Below are 16,542 nucleotides of genomic sequence, written 5' to 3' on the forward strand. Positions count from 1 at the left end.
CCATTCTCCATGGGGAGGGGGGGGGGTTGGTGGGTAGGGGGGCGCATTGAGGAACCTGGCCTTGGGGCAGCAGAGAGAGTACATCCGGACCTGAACGTCACTGTTGGATAACAGGGAAGCCATGTTTCTGTAAGCTATGTGCCGGGTGTACCCAAATAGTGCTACACAGTGATATGACATATTTCAAGCTTGTTCACAAGTACGGAATGAGTGGCTTCTCTTTAATGTATTCTAATTTTCTCCGGCCCTGATTGAGGGCTATAGACAGGTTACAGCTTCTATGTTTACTTTACCTGAGTATCTCTTTTGTGCTGAGTACGAAGTTTTCGAGGATAGACCACCTCATATTTCCATCCCTCAGGTATTGAATTAAATGCTAGAAAATAGAACACCGCTATTATATACTTAAAGGCTACATTTACCTTTTATACCATGTTTCATGTTACATCCATATCCATGAAACATGGTCACATTGCCCAATTTAAAGAATGTTGTCAGTCTAACTGATGGACAGCTCATGTAAGCACCACTAGTGAAAACACCAGTTCTTTGGCTGCTTGCTGCCTTGTCATAAAGTTCTCAGGTCGCTGGACACAGTGGCGGACCTACCGAAGATCCAACACTCCTGGCGCAGAGATGAGGGGGCCCGCCGGCCGCTGGATACTGTGGAGGGAGCTGAGAATAAAAAAAAGCCTGCAGGCACTTCAGGGGGCAGCCCTGGGCCTCGGCCGTGAGGACCCAGCAAGCAGCTACCTGAACACACGGGCGCGCTGTCTGAGACACACACTGGGGTGGTTTTCTGCAGCCTCCCCCACCAGGAAACAGCCAGAGAAGGTGAAGGTACGATATTAAATAAAATCATTATTGTTTGTAGCCCAATTGATGGCATTGCTGTATAAAGTACTGCTGGTATTTGTAGTTCTATATAGCAGGTCCCATTCTGGGACTACAAATCTCAGTTGTACTTTATACAGCAATGCTAATTTTCTAACTTTTTTTTGTGTGGTTGCTACAGGGGATATGGGTTGGGGGGTTTGTGGGTTTTTGTGTGTTTGTTGGGAGTGAGGGGAGGCTCAAACTCACAACCTTGGCCTTGCTCAACAGATACTGCCCTAAGTACCATGTGCTAACTGATTGCGCCACCGGAGAACAGGTCGGCATTGTTGTCACCCATCTTAGTTTGGCTTTTTTGGGGGGCCATACTCATTGTGCCGCCCCAATAGGGGCATAGAATATGAGATGCATAGCCTCAGTTAATATTAGCATTGTTATATAGGTTAGAATTTATATAGTGTGATTTGCCTAACTATTTTCTCATAGCTAAATTCATGTGTTATCCTATGCTGCCATCTAGTGGCCTTTTGTTGTAACAAACATGTTTTCTGGAATTATTCCTCATGTGACGATGTATTTCCCCCTAGTGTACGCCCCTTCCTTCTTCCTGTGTGCAGTACTTCCTGTGTCATGGCCAAAGCTAGCAAGCCACATGTAACAGGACACATATATAATCTGCACAGTACGGAGGAAAGGCATCATTTTCTGATCGCACAATACTATCACCGTTCATCTGCTGTTCCTATCATCTGCTGTAACCCTGATGTTAAAGAATAAACACCTCTTTTGAATGAATCGGTATTGACGAGTTCAGCTATCTGACGAGGATTGTCCGCAGTGAGTATATCTGCTTATACAGGCCAGGCATAGAGGTCTCAGCAAGGGATATATTTCGCTATCACAACGATCGGAGTCAGAATACTCATAGCACCAACCACAAGCATTGCAGATCCCATGCATGTCAACTGCGAATGCTGAGGATGTGAACAGAGACCTTGATATGCCCGCTCTATGAGCCTTGGGCCACCGCAGAAGATAAGATTAGCCCAAAATTTTCCTTAACCCCTTGCCATCATCTTCCCCCTAGACCTTTAATTGGGTCTTAACATTGGGAGACGTAAAGTAAAAAAAAAAAATGATAGTGAAGTATAGTAAAAAATAAACAAAAACAGATGTTTTTAAAACACTCCACCCCTGTGTACACACACATACAACCGCAAACACTGGTCGGTTGTGCCTACAAGCAGAAGCAACGTTTGCGCCACATATGTTACATACGTTTGAGTGTGAGCAATAATTTTTGCGCCATCACTCTCTTTCAACTCTTAACTGATAGTGATAAAGGCTTTTACAGCGTCACCTACGGGCAATTTTGGGTACTGTAGTTTTTCTCCATCTCATGGGTGTGCATGCCCGCTGGCTCTCAAAGTACCTGAACAATCTGATTGGATGCAGGCAGCCAGCGTTGCCGACTCGCAAGATACTGAAGCTTGGCCCAGCGGGAGATGGAGGAATCTGCACTTTTATTATCTGACCATAGAAAATCTGCAGATAATCTGTAGGTGTGAGGCTAGCTTTAGAGTAAACATAACTTCACACAGCCCCCTCCTTAACATTACTCAGGGGGGAAGCTAGGTAGGATTTTTAAGCAAATAAAAAGCATTTGAAATGTAAGCAGTGATTTAAAATATTCTTTTAAAGTGATATTAACATCAAAAGGATTAGTGAATAGGAACATGTAACAAATATAATATAGATGTTATCCCAATTCGGCTGCAAATGTAGACATACACTTCAAGCCTGCCAGACTTGTTAAATTTACCACCAACTGTGTGGTACAAGGGCCTACCTGACTGGGCATCCATTGCATGGATTGTTTTTTAACCCCTCAAAACTACAAAATTGTTGGTAAATCTAAAGCTGATCATACACCTATCAATTTTTTTCGTTCAACCTGCAGGCTGAACGTCTAAAAAATGACGCGATTTCTCCATCAACACACACAGGATCGAGGAATCGCCTCTGTTTGCATAGCCGATCAGATCGGTCAGCTCATTGGCTGCCTTTCAGATCGCACTGAGATTTTCCAGCCGGCTCCTTCGATGAGCTGATCGAGAAATGCCGGCTAAAATTGAGCCGACAGCCCCACACACTGTGCGAATTTCGTCCAGTTCATTAAAAAGCGGCCACAATTCGGCCAGCATATGGTCACCTTAAAGGTGATTGTACAGAGATTATTAATTACATTGTATGTGTGTCTAGCTTTAGGTGGATGAACACTATAAATATGAAAGAAACAAAAAAAATATTAGAATGAGAACATTTTGTATCCTGTGCTATAAATCATTAGTTAGTCCATTAGAGAAAAGCGTCTGCAGACTCACCGATAATCTGGCTGTCCAGCAGCAGAAGTAACAGCATCAGAGGTCCCGGCATTGCCACCGTGCTCATCCTCCTCTGAACGTGGCACAGGAAGTGCAGCTGTTACCACAAATATGAACAGAAGAATTGCTTAATATTACCTTTTCTCTAAAAGTGTGCCAAATGATGTAAACATCAGCACCTCCCATTGACGTTTCATCTTCAGGCCTTGTAGATGTTGAGTAGCAAACTGACATCATTATCGGTAGTTTCTCTTCTAACCCTCACATGAGACAGTTTTTGGCTCATTCATTGATTTTTTTTATTTTACACATTTATAAACTCTCCTTATTAGGGATGCACCAATACCGGTTTTCGGGTATCGAGTACAAGTACCGATATTTTTTTTCCGGTACTCGCCGATACCGAATACCGGAAGTCCCATTAAGGAAGCTGGTCGGCGTGTAATGACTCTCCACCCAGCTTCCTGATTAGCCAGGAAGCCGGCTTCAAGCTCCCTCGTCACTAGGTGACGAGGAAGCATGGAGCCGGCTTTCTGGCCAATCAGGAAGTCGGAGGGCGGGTAATGACTTGCCGTCCAGGTTCCTGCTGTCCGGCTTCCTGATTGGCCAGGAAGCCAGCTCCATGTTTCCTCGTCACCAAGTGACAAAGGACCATGGAGCCGGCTTCCTGGCCAATCAGGGACCTGGGCGACATGTAATGATTCGCCACCCTGTTTCCTGATACCGGAAATTCTGGTATCGGGAGAAGTATCGGGGGCATTTGGGTGATTATGAGTACTTGCCCAAATACTTAGTATTGGTATCAGTGCATCTCTAGTCCTTATATATTTGTGTGTGTAAAATCTCTATTTTAGAATTACATTTCCTATAGGGTGATTCAATTACACTGTTTGTAGATCACACTGGGCTTTCCAATATAAAAGCCTAGCAAAGCCATCTCACCGTATACTGAGCTTTGAGTCACGGGGGAACCCTAGCTTGTGTCCTCCCGCGACCCTTAGGAGAACTATGGGGAACTTACCCCATAGTTCTCCTTTAAGTGTTTTTTTTTAAAAACACATAGAAGACTGATAAAACAGACAATGGTATACCGGGGAATCTTTTTCATCATTCTGTGGTTGTTTCCTGTTCTTTACAGAAGAAGGAACTTGTTTGTGCTCATTTATCATCGCAAGGGTCATGTCCCGGGTTCAGGTACCACCTACAGATCTGTTGACACCATGCATACAGCTATTGCACTTTTGAAAATTATCAAGAAAATAGTTTTCAGGATTTTGCTACATTTTAGTGTGACAGCAAATGTCTGCAGAAGCATTGTTTCTGTTTTTCCTTTTAGCCCTAAACATTTCCCCTCTCTGTTTTTTGCAAGCCCACATCAACCCAATTTAGAAAATTCTGAAATAATCATACCTCCCAACTTTCTGAGATGGGAAAGAGGGAAACAATTTCGCACAAGGTACAGGGTTCTCTCACTTGTAGTGGGATTACAGGGGGCCCAACTGCTTACTGCATTCCAAAAAAAGCCCCTAGCAAAATATATATTAGCAAAGGACACGCCCCCTAGCATGCCCCCAGTCACATGAACCACAAAAAATGTACATGCAAAAACGTATTGGCTAAAGCCACAAGCACTTGTTTTTTTCTTTAAACTGGCTTTTCAAATAATAAATGCAATCATTTGGAGATTTGACGAATGGTTCGGCACATTGTAACATTTATTGTACGGTAGTAATATAATACATTTTATACAGGGCTATAGATCAAACCATAAAGGGTGACAACTAAGGAGGAAAGATGGACAGAGCGACTAGGTTCCCAAAGAGGAACAGTCTCTCCAAATTGGGGATAGTTGGGATCTATGGAATCTGTGAGTTGTGTATATCCCCTGTAAACTTTCTTTAAACATTGAAACCGAGAAGGAGATTACAGAGAGGCCAGGCACAAAACGTTTTAATGTATCAAACCTTCATGCAGCTGCATGGCAAGCAGTATCCTTCCAATGCTTAAAGGAGAACTATGGGGTTAAGGCTTTTCCCCATAGTTCTCCTTAGGGTAACGGGAGGACACAAACTAGCGTCCTCCCGTCACCCTAAGCTCAGTATATAGGTAGCTACTGCTTGCGGTATACTGAGACCCCACAGCTGAAGTGGATCCCGACAATTATGCCGGGATCCGCCCAGCTGCGTGAGTGACAGCTGGCTCTGCCCATCTAGAGGTAGAGCCAGCTGTACCCGCCCCCTCCCCCGTCCGTTCCGCCAGTCAGCGCTGACGGATCGGATCGGAGCGGGGAGGGGGGAATCCATCCCCTCCCCTGTCACGGCAGAGAGCTGTGACAGGATCGAGAGGTGAGCGAACGCCGGTATGTGTTCGCTCACCTCCCGATCTACTGAGCCGACCTGTGACAGTCTCATTGTCACAGGTCGGCTAGAACTATGAGGTGAGTGAAAAGCACTCACCTCATAGTTCTCCTTTAACCATTTCATGGACAGAGCAAGATTCATTGATGTCACAATCTAGGAAGTGAATTGATGATTTGCCATGCTGAAACCAATCCTTAACCCCCTGACATGTGCCAAGATACACCATGGATAAGTGTACCCCAGGATGACAACCACTGGAAGCTTGCTATAACACAATGGCAGCATTATCAGCAGGGCTTGAAAAATCCGCTCCTCCTCTCGTCAGCGGCGAGAGGACGGCGGAGCAGGACGAGCAGCTTCACGTCCGGCCGATGTAATTAAAAGCCGGGACGGGAGCTTTACATTCAAGCGATCGGGCGTTTAGAGACGCCCGATTGCTTGTATTGGCAGCTGCTGTCACTGCCGTTGCCGGTCCCGATCTGCTATGCCCGGTGCGGCTGCTCTGTGACTGGAGATCAATACACAATCTCCCTTTGATCTTCTCTCTGGTCCCCGAATGCAGGAAGTGATGTATATTACATCACTTCTGCATTCCGCTGTCACTCTCCAGCTTCATAAGCTGGTGAAGCAGATCTCTGCTTCATCGGGTTCTCTGGGGGTCCCTAGGTGACATTAGGGGTCTTGGAGACCCCTGATGTCTCCATAAAGAGGACCTGTCATGTAAATTGGCTATCACATAGGGGGCTTCTTAGCCCTCCATGTGATAGTAATAAAGTTAAGTGTAAAAAAAAAAAAAAAAAAAGAGTCATAAAAAAATGAAAGAAGCATAAAAAAAAATAAAAAAAAAAAAATTTTTTTAAGTCCCCCGCCCCCACATACACACGCAAACATGCGTCAGGTGCAAAAACGACAATTGTGCCTATTGCGCCGCACATGTTACATATCGCCGCGAACGTCGGAGTGCGAGCAATAATTTTAGGGCCGTTAATCACTGATAACACTAAACTGATGAGCAGTAAAACCAGTTAAAGCGTCGCCTATGGACAAATGTCGGTGTGGTAGTTTTTTGCGATTTTGCGGGCGCATGCAAGGCTTGACATGTTTGGTGTCTATTTACCCGATGTGACCCCGTCTTTTATATTTTACCAAAAATATGGGTAAGAATAAATGTTTTTTAACAGCGTAGGAAAAAAAATTTCCCAAAAAAATGTACGGTACTTTTTTCATTATATATTAAACAATAACCCCCCCTCCACAGTTGTGATAAAATACCACCAAAAGAAAGCTCTATCTGTCCCTAAAAATGTTTAAAGGAGAACTATAGGGTAAGTGTTTTTCCCCATAGTTCTACTTAGGGTCACTGGAGGACACAAACTAGCATCCTCCCGTGACTCAAAGCTATACTGAGACCGCCGCAGCCGGGACGGATCCCGACGTTACTGTCGAGATCCACCCAGCTGCGTGATTGACAGCTGGCTCTGCCTATCTGGAGGCAGAGCCAGCTGTACCCGCCCCATCCGTTCCGCCAGTCAGCGCTGGAGGATCGGAGCGGGGAGGGGGAGTCCCTGCAGGGAGCCGTGAGTGACAGTCACGGCTCCCTGCAGGGAGATGATCGAGAAGCGAGCGAGCGATGGTATGCGTTCGCTCACTTCCCGATCTATTGAGCCAACCTGTGACAGTTTCTTTGTCACACGTCGGCTCGAACTATGAGAATGAGTGAATTTGACTCACCTCATAGTTCTCCTTTAACTTCCTGACATGTGCCAAGATACACCAAAGCTAAGTCTACCCCAGGATGGAAACCACTGGAAGCTTGCGATAGCACAAATAACACAATGGCAGGATTATCAGCATTTTACATTACTTGTATAACAGCTAAACATTTATTAAAGTGGAAAAACATCAGATGTATTTTTAAGTGCAAGTGTAAGTTCATGCATCACAGGGGATGTCTTCATCTGGTTTTCCCTCCAGAAGGACAGAACCATCTTATTACAGGCATTATCCAGGGTCAGCATCTGCTTCCTGAACTAAGATGCTGGTTCGCAATGATAGTCATTTATGGCGCCTGTGCACTTTTGCACCTGCTGCAGGCTCCTACCTTGTGACTTGCTATAATGTTGTAGTGCAGCAGTGTGATCAGCAGGGGGGAGAAGACTAAGGACATGCTTCTTCCTGCCTGTGTTCTGTAGAAAATGCCACTTTCTCAACATCTCCAATGACGTCCAATCCGGTTGACTTCCCAGTAAGAGGTTTGGATGAGTTGGCTCTGGTGTGCGTGTGCATTCCCCTATATACATACCACGCAGCTATGAAGTATTATAATCAACTAGAGTCAGACTAATCCAACACATTATTATTCTGAGTTGCCCAACTCGATATGACCAACACTTGCCTAACTTTGGCGGCCATATTGAATGGGGCAACTCAGATTAATAACATGCTGGATTAGTCTGAACCCAGTTCAAAGACACGAATTACGAAATAACGGATTTTACAAAACGAAACAAAACGAAACAGAACAAATTTTTTGACGGCGCACAAAGTGTCACAGCATCACGGGTGTCAGCGGGAAGTGGGGAGAGAGACAGATGAACACACGTTTGCTGATCTCCTCCCCACCGCATGGAGGATTCTAGGCTCTGTGTATGGGTGCCGGGCTCTGTGGGCGGGTGCCGGGCTCTCCATGTGGTATGGGTGGATGCCGGGCTCTTGCTGGGCTCTCTGTGCATTGCGGGTAGGGTGCAGGGCTCTGTGGGTGGGTGCCAGGCTCTTTGTGCAGGTGCCGAGCTCTCCGTGCGGTGCGGGTGGGTGCCGGGCTCATGCCAGACTCTGTGAGTGGGTGCCGTGTTCTCATGCTGGGCTCCAGGGCTGTATGGCGGTGTGAGGATGTCCTTTGGGTGCCTGATAAGATTAGCAGGAAATGTGGGGCCAGACCGGCGCTGTCAAAGACAGCTACGGCAAGGTCCCCAGCAGGCTGCCTAAGGACCCCAGCAAGTGTGGGACCTTAGGCAGCCGAACTTGTTTAAAAACTTGAAGGGTCGGTATCGGCCTTAAGAATCGGGGCATTTTAAGGAGTACCCTGTATCGGCCCGATAGTAGTAGAACACAGAAAGAAACAGTACATTTGGTTAACCGTAATAGAATAAAATGTAATTGATAGAAAAATACAAATGTTATTCAGAATAAACAGATGAATGGTTTCCATGGCAAACAACATTTCTTTCTGCTCCTTAGCTCCATCTAGTGGCCATAAAGCAGTATCACATTACATTCTACCTGAAAAGAGAATATACCAAGAACATTCATTTTTGCCCTAGAACAGAATAGGGATAAGGAAAAAAAAAGGGGGCAGACTTACTGGACTACTCTGTCTTTTTTTGCCATAACTCCTCTACGTTTCTATATAGCAGAATATATTTTTCCATGGGGGCTATATTTGAACTGGGTGTGAGGGGTGTATTACACTTACACTGTAGGTACATATATTTTAGGGCTGTGGAAATGAAAGATTAATTTCTCGATTAATTGTTAAACTTTTTGATCGATTAAAATTATTTTGATCGCTAATGAAAACACCTCACCTCTCTGCCGGCGATCCGGTGACGTTACGGTCATCGACGTCACCGGACTCCTCCCCCCCCCTTCCCCAAGTGGCTCCGTCGGCTAACGAAGGGAAGGGGGAGGAGTCCGGTGATGTCCATGTCCGTGACGGCTAACGAAGGGAAGGGGGAGGAGTCCGGTGACGTCGATATCCGTGATGTCACCGGACTCCTCCCCCCTTCGTTAGCCGATGGAGCCACTTGGGCCGGTGAGTTTGCCCAAGAAAGTTTCTGCACGAGCGCCAGCCAAGGCATTGGCCTATACACATACAGCACAGCAATGAAGTAATAAAATGAACTAGGATCACACTAATCCAGCACGTTATTATTCTGAGTTGCCCCACTCAAGCGGCGGCCATATTGAGTGGGGCACGTGAGATTAATAACGTGCTGGATTAGTGTGATCCTAGTTCATTTTATTACTTCATTGCTGTGCTGTATGTGTATAGGCCAATGTAGTTGGATCTGTAGGTGCGTTATAATTAATCGAAATTAATCAATTAAAAAGAATTCCGATTAATCGAACACAAACATTTTTATCATTACCAGCCCTAATATATTTATGTTTCTTACATTTTTGTTACAGATATTCATCTGTGATCTAAGAGGCAGCATTCAAATACAGGAAACAGCCGATGACTGATAGAGCTTATGGGAACTTACATCACATTCTCTAATGTTACGAAATTGTGCTACGAGCATTATTCTCTTAATAAGGATTTGAAATAGGTTCAAGCTTATTAGGCTACCAAATAGTCTCTGTCTCCCCAGCATGTGCCATATAATCCTTCTGTCCTGTTAGTCAGAGGACGGGTACTACTTCAAGAGAAATTTTCAACCAGATGTGTGATAGGGAACGTCTCCAAGAAGCAAAGGCACTCGCCTCCCTTCTATAAAGGTCTGCATGAGTTTCTGCACATGCAGTGCAGTGTGTTGTGCCGCATTTTTGATGCGTTCCGGGCCGTTTTTTTTTTTGTTTAACATTGGCTTTCAATGCGTTTCAGGCGTTTGCATGTATTTTTGATGCGTTTGCATGCGTTCCAGAGCAGGTAAAATAGGGCCTGCTGCAGTTTTTTTAACTGCTCTGGAACTGAACTCTGCGATGTGAACTGGAGCTAAAAATACCATTGGAATACATTGGACGCAGTTTTGCTCCGGTCTGCACCTGCTCCGCGCTTGGTGTGAACAAGGCTTTTTTTGACCACCCTCAGTGGACAGAAATTGACCATTATTTTTCTCTGGCTATTCCACTCTAGTTGCAGCTCACGGTATACTGAGCTTTGGGTCACGGGGGGACGCTAGTTTGTGTCCTCCCGTGACCCTGCAGAGAACTATGGGGAAAAACAAACACTTAACCCATAGTTCTCCTTTTTTTCTAAAAGTCTGAACTTGTTATTTATCATTTATTTTAACCCTTTAGTGAATGGGTAGTGGTACATGTACCCCTTACTCATTCCTAAGAGGGGGGGCATCAGGGGTACCCTGATGTGAATAAGCCTCCTGCCCGCAACCAACGCCCCAGGGCTTGTGGGGAAGAGGCCCTTGTCCCCATTGGCACGGGGACAAGGTGCTTTTCCAGGGGCGACTCTGGAAACATAGGCTCTCATAAGATTTGCCAGCTATACTGTATGTAAATTAGTATATATTTATTTGTTTCTGTGTAATAACAGGGAGGATAACAATACATAAGTGATATACAGGGTGGGCCACGGAAAAGTAGGTTGTTTTTATTCACTTAACCACAAGTTACAACAGATGCTGAAAGTGGTCCCCGTTCACGTCTATGCACCTTTGGGCACGTCGGTGTATGTTGGCTGATACTCAGAAAGCTCTTCAACAGTGATGCTGCAGATAGTGTTCTTGATGTTTTCCTTGAGTTCATCCAGAGTATGGGGATTGTTGGCATACACTTTCTGCTTTAAATTTCCCAACAGATAAAAATCGCATGTGGACAAGTCCGGGGGACGCGGTGGCCATAACCCCTTGCTCACAGTTCGCGCCTCCATAAACAGTTCATGAACCCGTGCCAGTGAGTCGCGTGAGGTATGGCATGTTGCCCCATCTTGTTGGAAAAAGCAATACATTTTTTCTTCTGGTGTTAGTTGATCGTAAAATTGTTCAAACATGTCCAGGTAAACCGCGCTATTCACAGTTGATTTGAAAAAAATTGGGTCCACTATTAGTGTTACTGACATAGCGCACCAAACGCCAATTTTCTGGTCGTGAAGTGTTGTTTCAGGACTCAAGTGGGGATTTCTAGCAGACCAGCACCTCGTATTCTGGGAATCTACCTGACCAGATAAATGAAACCAAGCTTCATGAAGTACAGCAATGGGTCCAAATGGCCGTCAGCAATCATGTTCAGCAACCACGTACAGTAATTTACGCATTTAGCTTTTTTTGGGCTCTTTCAGTTCCTGTACACATGTTTATTCGGTGCGGTTTGAGGTTCAGAGATTTCAGCACTTGCCGGCGCGTCGTTCATGATACACAAACTTGCGGAGACAGTCTTCGAGTTGATTTTCGGGGGCTATTTATAATCCGCTGCTTAAAGGAGAACTATGTTTAAACCAAATTAACAGCGCTAGTAGGTGCTAGTAACCATATAATCGTGTTTGTGAACTACAAATCATAAGAAAACTACATGAATGCAAGTGCCCGTTAATCAATAAAAAAAACACGGCACTGTAATAGTAAATGAACCTGTGTACGATTAGGAGGTGACTTTTACCAAGTGCTTCTGGGTGTCTCAGTGTGTAAAAATAAAGTGGATCAATCTACACACATTAAAAGTCCTTCACTTTTTTACACCTTCATGTGCATGGATAACATTAGGTGAGAATCATATCAGTGAAAAAATTCAGGTGTGTAAACAGAAGTACAAACGAAAATAATTGTGAATGACAATTAATTGTGCTGACAAAAAATATATATAAACAGATAAAGTCTCTGTAATAAACAGCTCCGCTTCAAAGCCAAGTAGCAGAGCCTTCCAATGTTCGGTGGAGTAGTGCTTTCCTGGGGTTTGTATTAAGATCAATACATCCCCCTAATAGAGTGCGTACTCATCCCAAACTTTCGGCTGTAACAGACAGCCCCAAACGCTTTGTCTGATGGGACACCGTTACTGCGGCGTCTTTCGTATCTCGTGGTTTAGCATCAGTACTCAGTGTAAAGTATTCCCACAGTCATGCAAAGAAAAACTCTTTCATCGGGTAATAGTTCCAAAAATAGTTTATTTAAAATGTCTTTATAATTCAAAAATCACATTCGGCCCGGTCCGAAAACAAACGTGTTTGGTATTGTAGACCTGCCCCTACGCGTTTCGTCACCACCGACGTCCTCAGGGGAATTGCAGGTTTGTCTTTCCATACCAAGATAGGTATCAGGAGTATTGAGTATGTTATTCATCTCATTTACATAATATTGTTTGTCCATAATCACGACTCCTCCCCCTTTGTCTGCGGGTCTAATCACTATTTATTTCCTCTTTTCTAATTCCTCCAGACCTTTGTTAAGGAAAGTTTTATTCCGGGTATTGTTAAACCTTAAGGATTTTATATCCTCTTCCACAAGGTTTTTAAAAACTTCAATAAAGTGGTTCCCTGTTACCTTAGGGTTAAAAGTTGATTGATTTTTTAGAGGGGTTTGGATATACTTCATGGGAGGGTTTGTAGTCTTGGGTATGATAGGTAAGGACGCATAGTACTTTTTGATGTTCAATTTCCTGATGTATTTTTGGATGTCTATAAATGTTTCAAATTTGTTTACGTTACTAATAGGTGCATATTTCAAGCCCAAATTCAAGACCCGTTCTTCATCAGTGGTGAGTGTGACAGAACTTATAACCCTCCCTCCTGCCGGTTTCCATCTCCCTCTCCTGCCCTGCATTCTGTAATTTCCCTGGCTGTTGAAGTGGCCCCTCATATCTCCCTGGGTAGGACCCTCCCACTGATGAGCCGCAAAATTCCCTTGCTGTCTGGGGGGACCTTTCTTTCGAGTGGGGTAGCTTTGATTGTGTCCTAAAAAATGATGATTAGGGGTATTCTTAATTTCCTCCTCGATGGTCTCGTACCTCAATGCTCCTGGGGAATTTTGCTTGTCTTTATGTGCCTATCACGTACCTGGTGGGGAGCCGAGTTGTGAGGAGGCCTTTGCAGCACGAGTTCCACACCCCTGAATGTGGAGACAGGAGGTGGGGAAACCCATGGGCAGCACCGGTGCCGGACGATGCAGGACACTGGGCCTGGGCAGGTCCTTGAGGCCCGTCTTCAGTGAGGCAGGAAGCAGGTGCTGATGCGGCTGGAGCAGAGCGGAGTCAGGCAAGCCAGGGTCAGCAACAATCGGGCGGCAAGGTACGAAAGGAGCAGGCAAAGGAGAATCCAGGGACAAGCAGAAGTCGGAGGCAGGCGGCAGTCAGGCAAGGTCAAGGAATTCGGTCGATGATGATACGGCAACAGGCAAGATACAGGAACATACAGTCAAGCTGAAAGACCACTCAGCAATGATCCTGGGAGTTGGGCCAGCTTAAATAGTATTCCCAGTGGAGATGGAAGCTATGCTCCAAGAGTTGCAGCTACAATTGGACCCATTTGTGGTAAACTCTACAGCCATTAATTCATATCTTTGTTCATATCTGGCCCAAGTCAACTCTTCTGGCCAACAAGATAAAAGAAAAGTTCCAATGCTGTTGTCATTTATAAATTTGAATTTATTGAAAAACTTTTGTGTTCACAGACTAATGTAACCAGCGAGAAGTTTTGTTTATTGGGGTTTTAAAATGAAAACACTCTTGAACATACAAAAGGCACCTCATCAAAAAAGCTACCCATACATAAAATGTAGGAATTCAATACATTGCTAATCTACGCATAAAAATAAAACATTTCTGTTAACCAGTATTGAAATTAGGGATGCACCGATACTGTTTTTTTGGTATCGAGTACGAGTACCGATATTGTTTTACCGTATGTACCGATTATCCAGAAATCGCCCAGCTTCCTGATTGACTGTGAAGCTGGTGTCCTAGCGAAAGAACACCGGCTACACTTGCCAAGGCTGCCTGGCCAATCGGGTTGCCGGGATGAGAGTCATGACGTGCCGCCCAGGATTCCTGATTGGTTATGAAGCCAGGCTGCCTACCAACAAGTGCAGCTGGCTTCCTAGCCAATCAGGAAGCCAGGCACCACGTCATGATCTGCCTCCTGGCTCCCTAATTGGCTAGGAAACCAGCTTAATTTGTTCCTAGGAAGCCTGGCTTCCTGACAACACAGGAAGTCGGGAGGCGGTCATTACGTGCCCTCCGGCTTCAAGGTTGTTTAGGAAGCCAGGCTGCCTAGCAACAAGTGAAGCTGGCTTCCCAGCCAATCAAGAAGCCGGGAGGCGGGTCATAACCCACCGCCCAGCTTCCTGATTGAAAAGGAAGCTGGCTCCATGCTCCCTCACCACTGCCGGTCAGAGGGAGATATTCCTCTGACAGGAAGTTCCGGTATCGGAGGTAAGTAAAGGAGTATTTGGGCGAGTATGAATACTCGTCCAAATACTCGATATTGGCACCGATATTGGGATTGATATTGGTGCATCCCTAATTTAAATTTACAATGAATCATACTCTTAACTGTATAGCATATAACTCTAGTTTAAAACAGAACTCCAGGGCGTAAAACCATTATTTTCTCTTAAAGGAGAACTATGAGGTGAGTGCTTTTCCCTCACCTCATAGTTCTAGCCGACCTGTGACAATGAGACTGTCACAGGTCGGCTCAGTAGATCAGGAGGTGAGCGAACACATACCGGCGTTCGCTCACTTCTCGATCCTGTCACGGCTCTCTGCCGTGACAGGGGAGGGGCTGGATTCCCCCCTCCCCGCTCCGATCCGCCAGCGCTGACTGGTGGAATGGATGGGGGAGGGGGCGGGTACAGCTGGCTCTGCCTCTAGGTATGCAGAGCCAGCTGTCAACAAACAGAAAAAGAACACAGCGCTCTCTTAGAAATGTGGGGTCTGTGTAGGTGCAAATGATCTGGATTGCTGCTCTAAGAACAGGGGGAGAAACCTGTGAACTAGGAAAGAAGGGGGAAAATTAGAGCACAAATCCTGGGAATGTGGGGGGTATAGGGACAGCCAGTGTCTGTGTGTGACGGGTGGAAAAACAAAAATTAATCAAATCACAAAAGGTGAAGGACTTACTTGTGGAGCCGAGGTCCTGTTTTGGAGGGCCCTTTTGGAGTGTGGGCAGTGCGAGATGTATTTGGTGTCTCCCAGCAGGTGGAGGGATGGATGAAGGAGGAATCAATGTGGACTGGATGCTGTATGTGCCCGGGGACTGGTGAAGAAGCTGCCTATGGTCTTGATGGCAGTGTTCTTAGGACGTGACGGAGTGAAAGGGAACGAGGGCTGGGAGAGGACGTGTACAGAACAGTGATAGAGGTCAGCCACACAGCTGGGCGGATCCCGGCACAATTGTCGGAATCCGCTTCAGCTCCGGCATCTCAGTGTACCGCGAGCAGTAGCTTGCGGTATACTGCGGCGTCTCAGTATACCGCGAGCTACAGCTTGCGGTATACTGAGCCTAGGGTGACGGGAGGACCCTAGTTTGTGTCTTCCCTTTACCCTAAGGAGAACTATGGGGAAAAGCCTTAGCCCCATAGTTCTCCTTTAATATACTGTGGTAGGCCTAAAATAAGGTCCTTTATTTACTTTATTTACACATTGGCTGCTGGATTCTCTATGAGTATTTATCTCATAAAGTATCCAGCATGGCAGGGAACATGTGTAATAAGATCATCAGAATGGGGCTATGTTTTACATGGAATTTCATATTCATCCTTTTTCTGTATCTGTTAGTATTTTCCTTCACTACTTCCATCCTTCTATTAGTTCCCACCCTTGTCTATTACTTCAGTCTTTCACTTGACTCCTTTGGGAACATAGCTCAGGTTCAGATGTCAAGAGCCAACATCCACAACACAAATAGCCACCACCATAAAGAAAACACTTCCAGAATGAACTGACCTATAAAACAAAATACAGACGTGACAGGTCATCTTTTAAAGCCACATATATCATTTATCCATAGCCTGTGTTAGATAGTAAACTCACTTGCTGCTGAATAGACATCACACTTTGGAGGTGCCCAGCCAGCTTCACACTGACACTTCAGTTCATGATCACAAATCTGCACAAGTATGAGTTTAAGTTGAGAAAAGATTCATACGTATTACGCCAGTTATAAAGATAAGTGTGTTATAAAAAAAACGCAACTTGAAAAGAACAGCTCAGACCTCAGTCCACCAAACATGTAAAAGCTGTAAGTATATGGAGCCTGATCGGGCAAGTCTGACAATTCCCGAACAGTATGACTA

The 16,542-nt window shown here is 45.2% G+C and overlaps 2 protein-coding genes across 2 annotated transcripts in view; both read right to left on the bottom strand.

Annotated features, from left to right (window-relative positions):
- Positions 1–4,399, bottom strand: part of LOC108794696 (zinc metalloproteinase-disintegrin-like ACLD) — a 52,045-nt gene extending 47,646 nt beyond the window's left edge. Inside the window, exons 1-3 of the mRNA XM_018565784.1 lie at positions 4,310–4,399; positions 3,219–3,315; positions 294–376 (exon numbers count right to left, since the gene is read on the bottom strand). Coding sequence (XP_018421286.1) covers positions 294–376; positions 3,219–3,315; positions 4,310–4,399 — 270 coding nt within the window. The remainder of the gene's footprint in view (positions 1–293; positions 377–3,218; positions 3,316–4,309) is intronic.
- Positions 4,400–16,118: 11,719 nt separating this feature from the next.
- The window catches only part of LOC108794697 (zinc metalloproteinase-disintegrin-like batroxstatin-2), a 57,155-nt gene continuing 56,731 nt past the window's right edge, over positions 16,119–16,542 (bottom strand). The window contains exons 19-20 of the mRNA XM_018565785.1: positions 16,280–16,355; positions 16,119–16,192 (exon numbers count right to left, since the gene is read on the bottom strand). Coding sequence (XP_018421287.1) covers positions 16,119–16,192; positions 16,280–16,355 — 150 coding nt within the window. The remainder of the gene's footprint in view (positions 16,193–16,279; positions 16,356–16,542) is intronic.

Source organism: Nanorana parkeri, unplaced genomic scaffold (genome assembly GCF_000935625.1).
Source record: "Nanorana parkeri isolate BGI_ZX_2015 unplaced genomic scaffold, ASM93562v1 scaffold887, whole genome shotgun sequence".
Lineage (NCBI taxonomy): Eukaryota > Metazoa > Chordata > Amphibia > Anura > Dicroglossidae > Nanorana > Nanorana parkeri.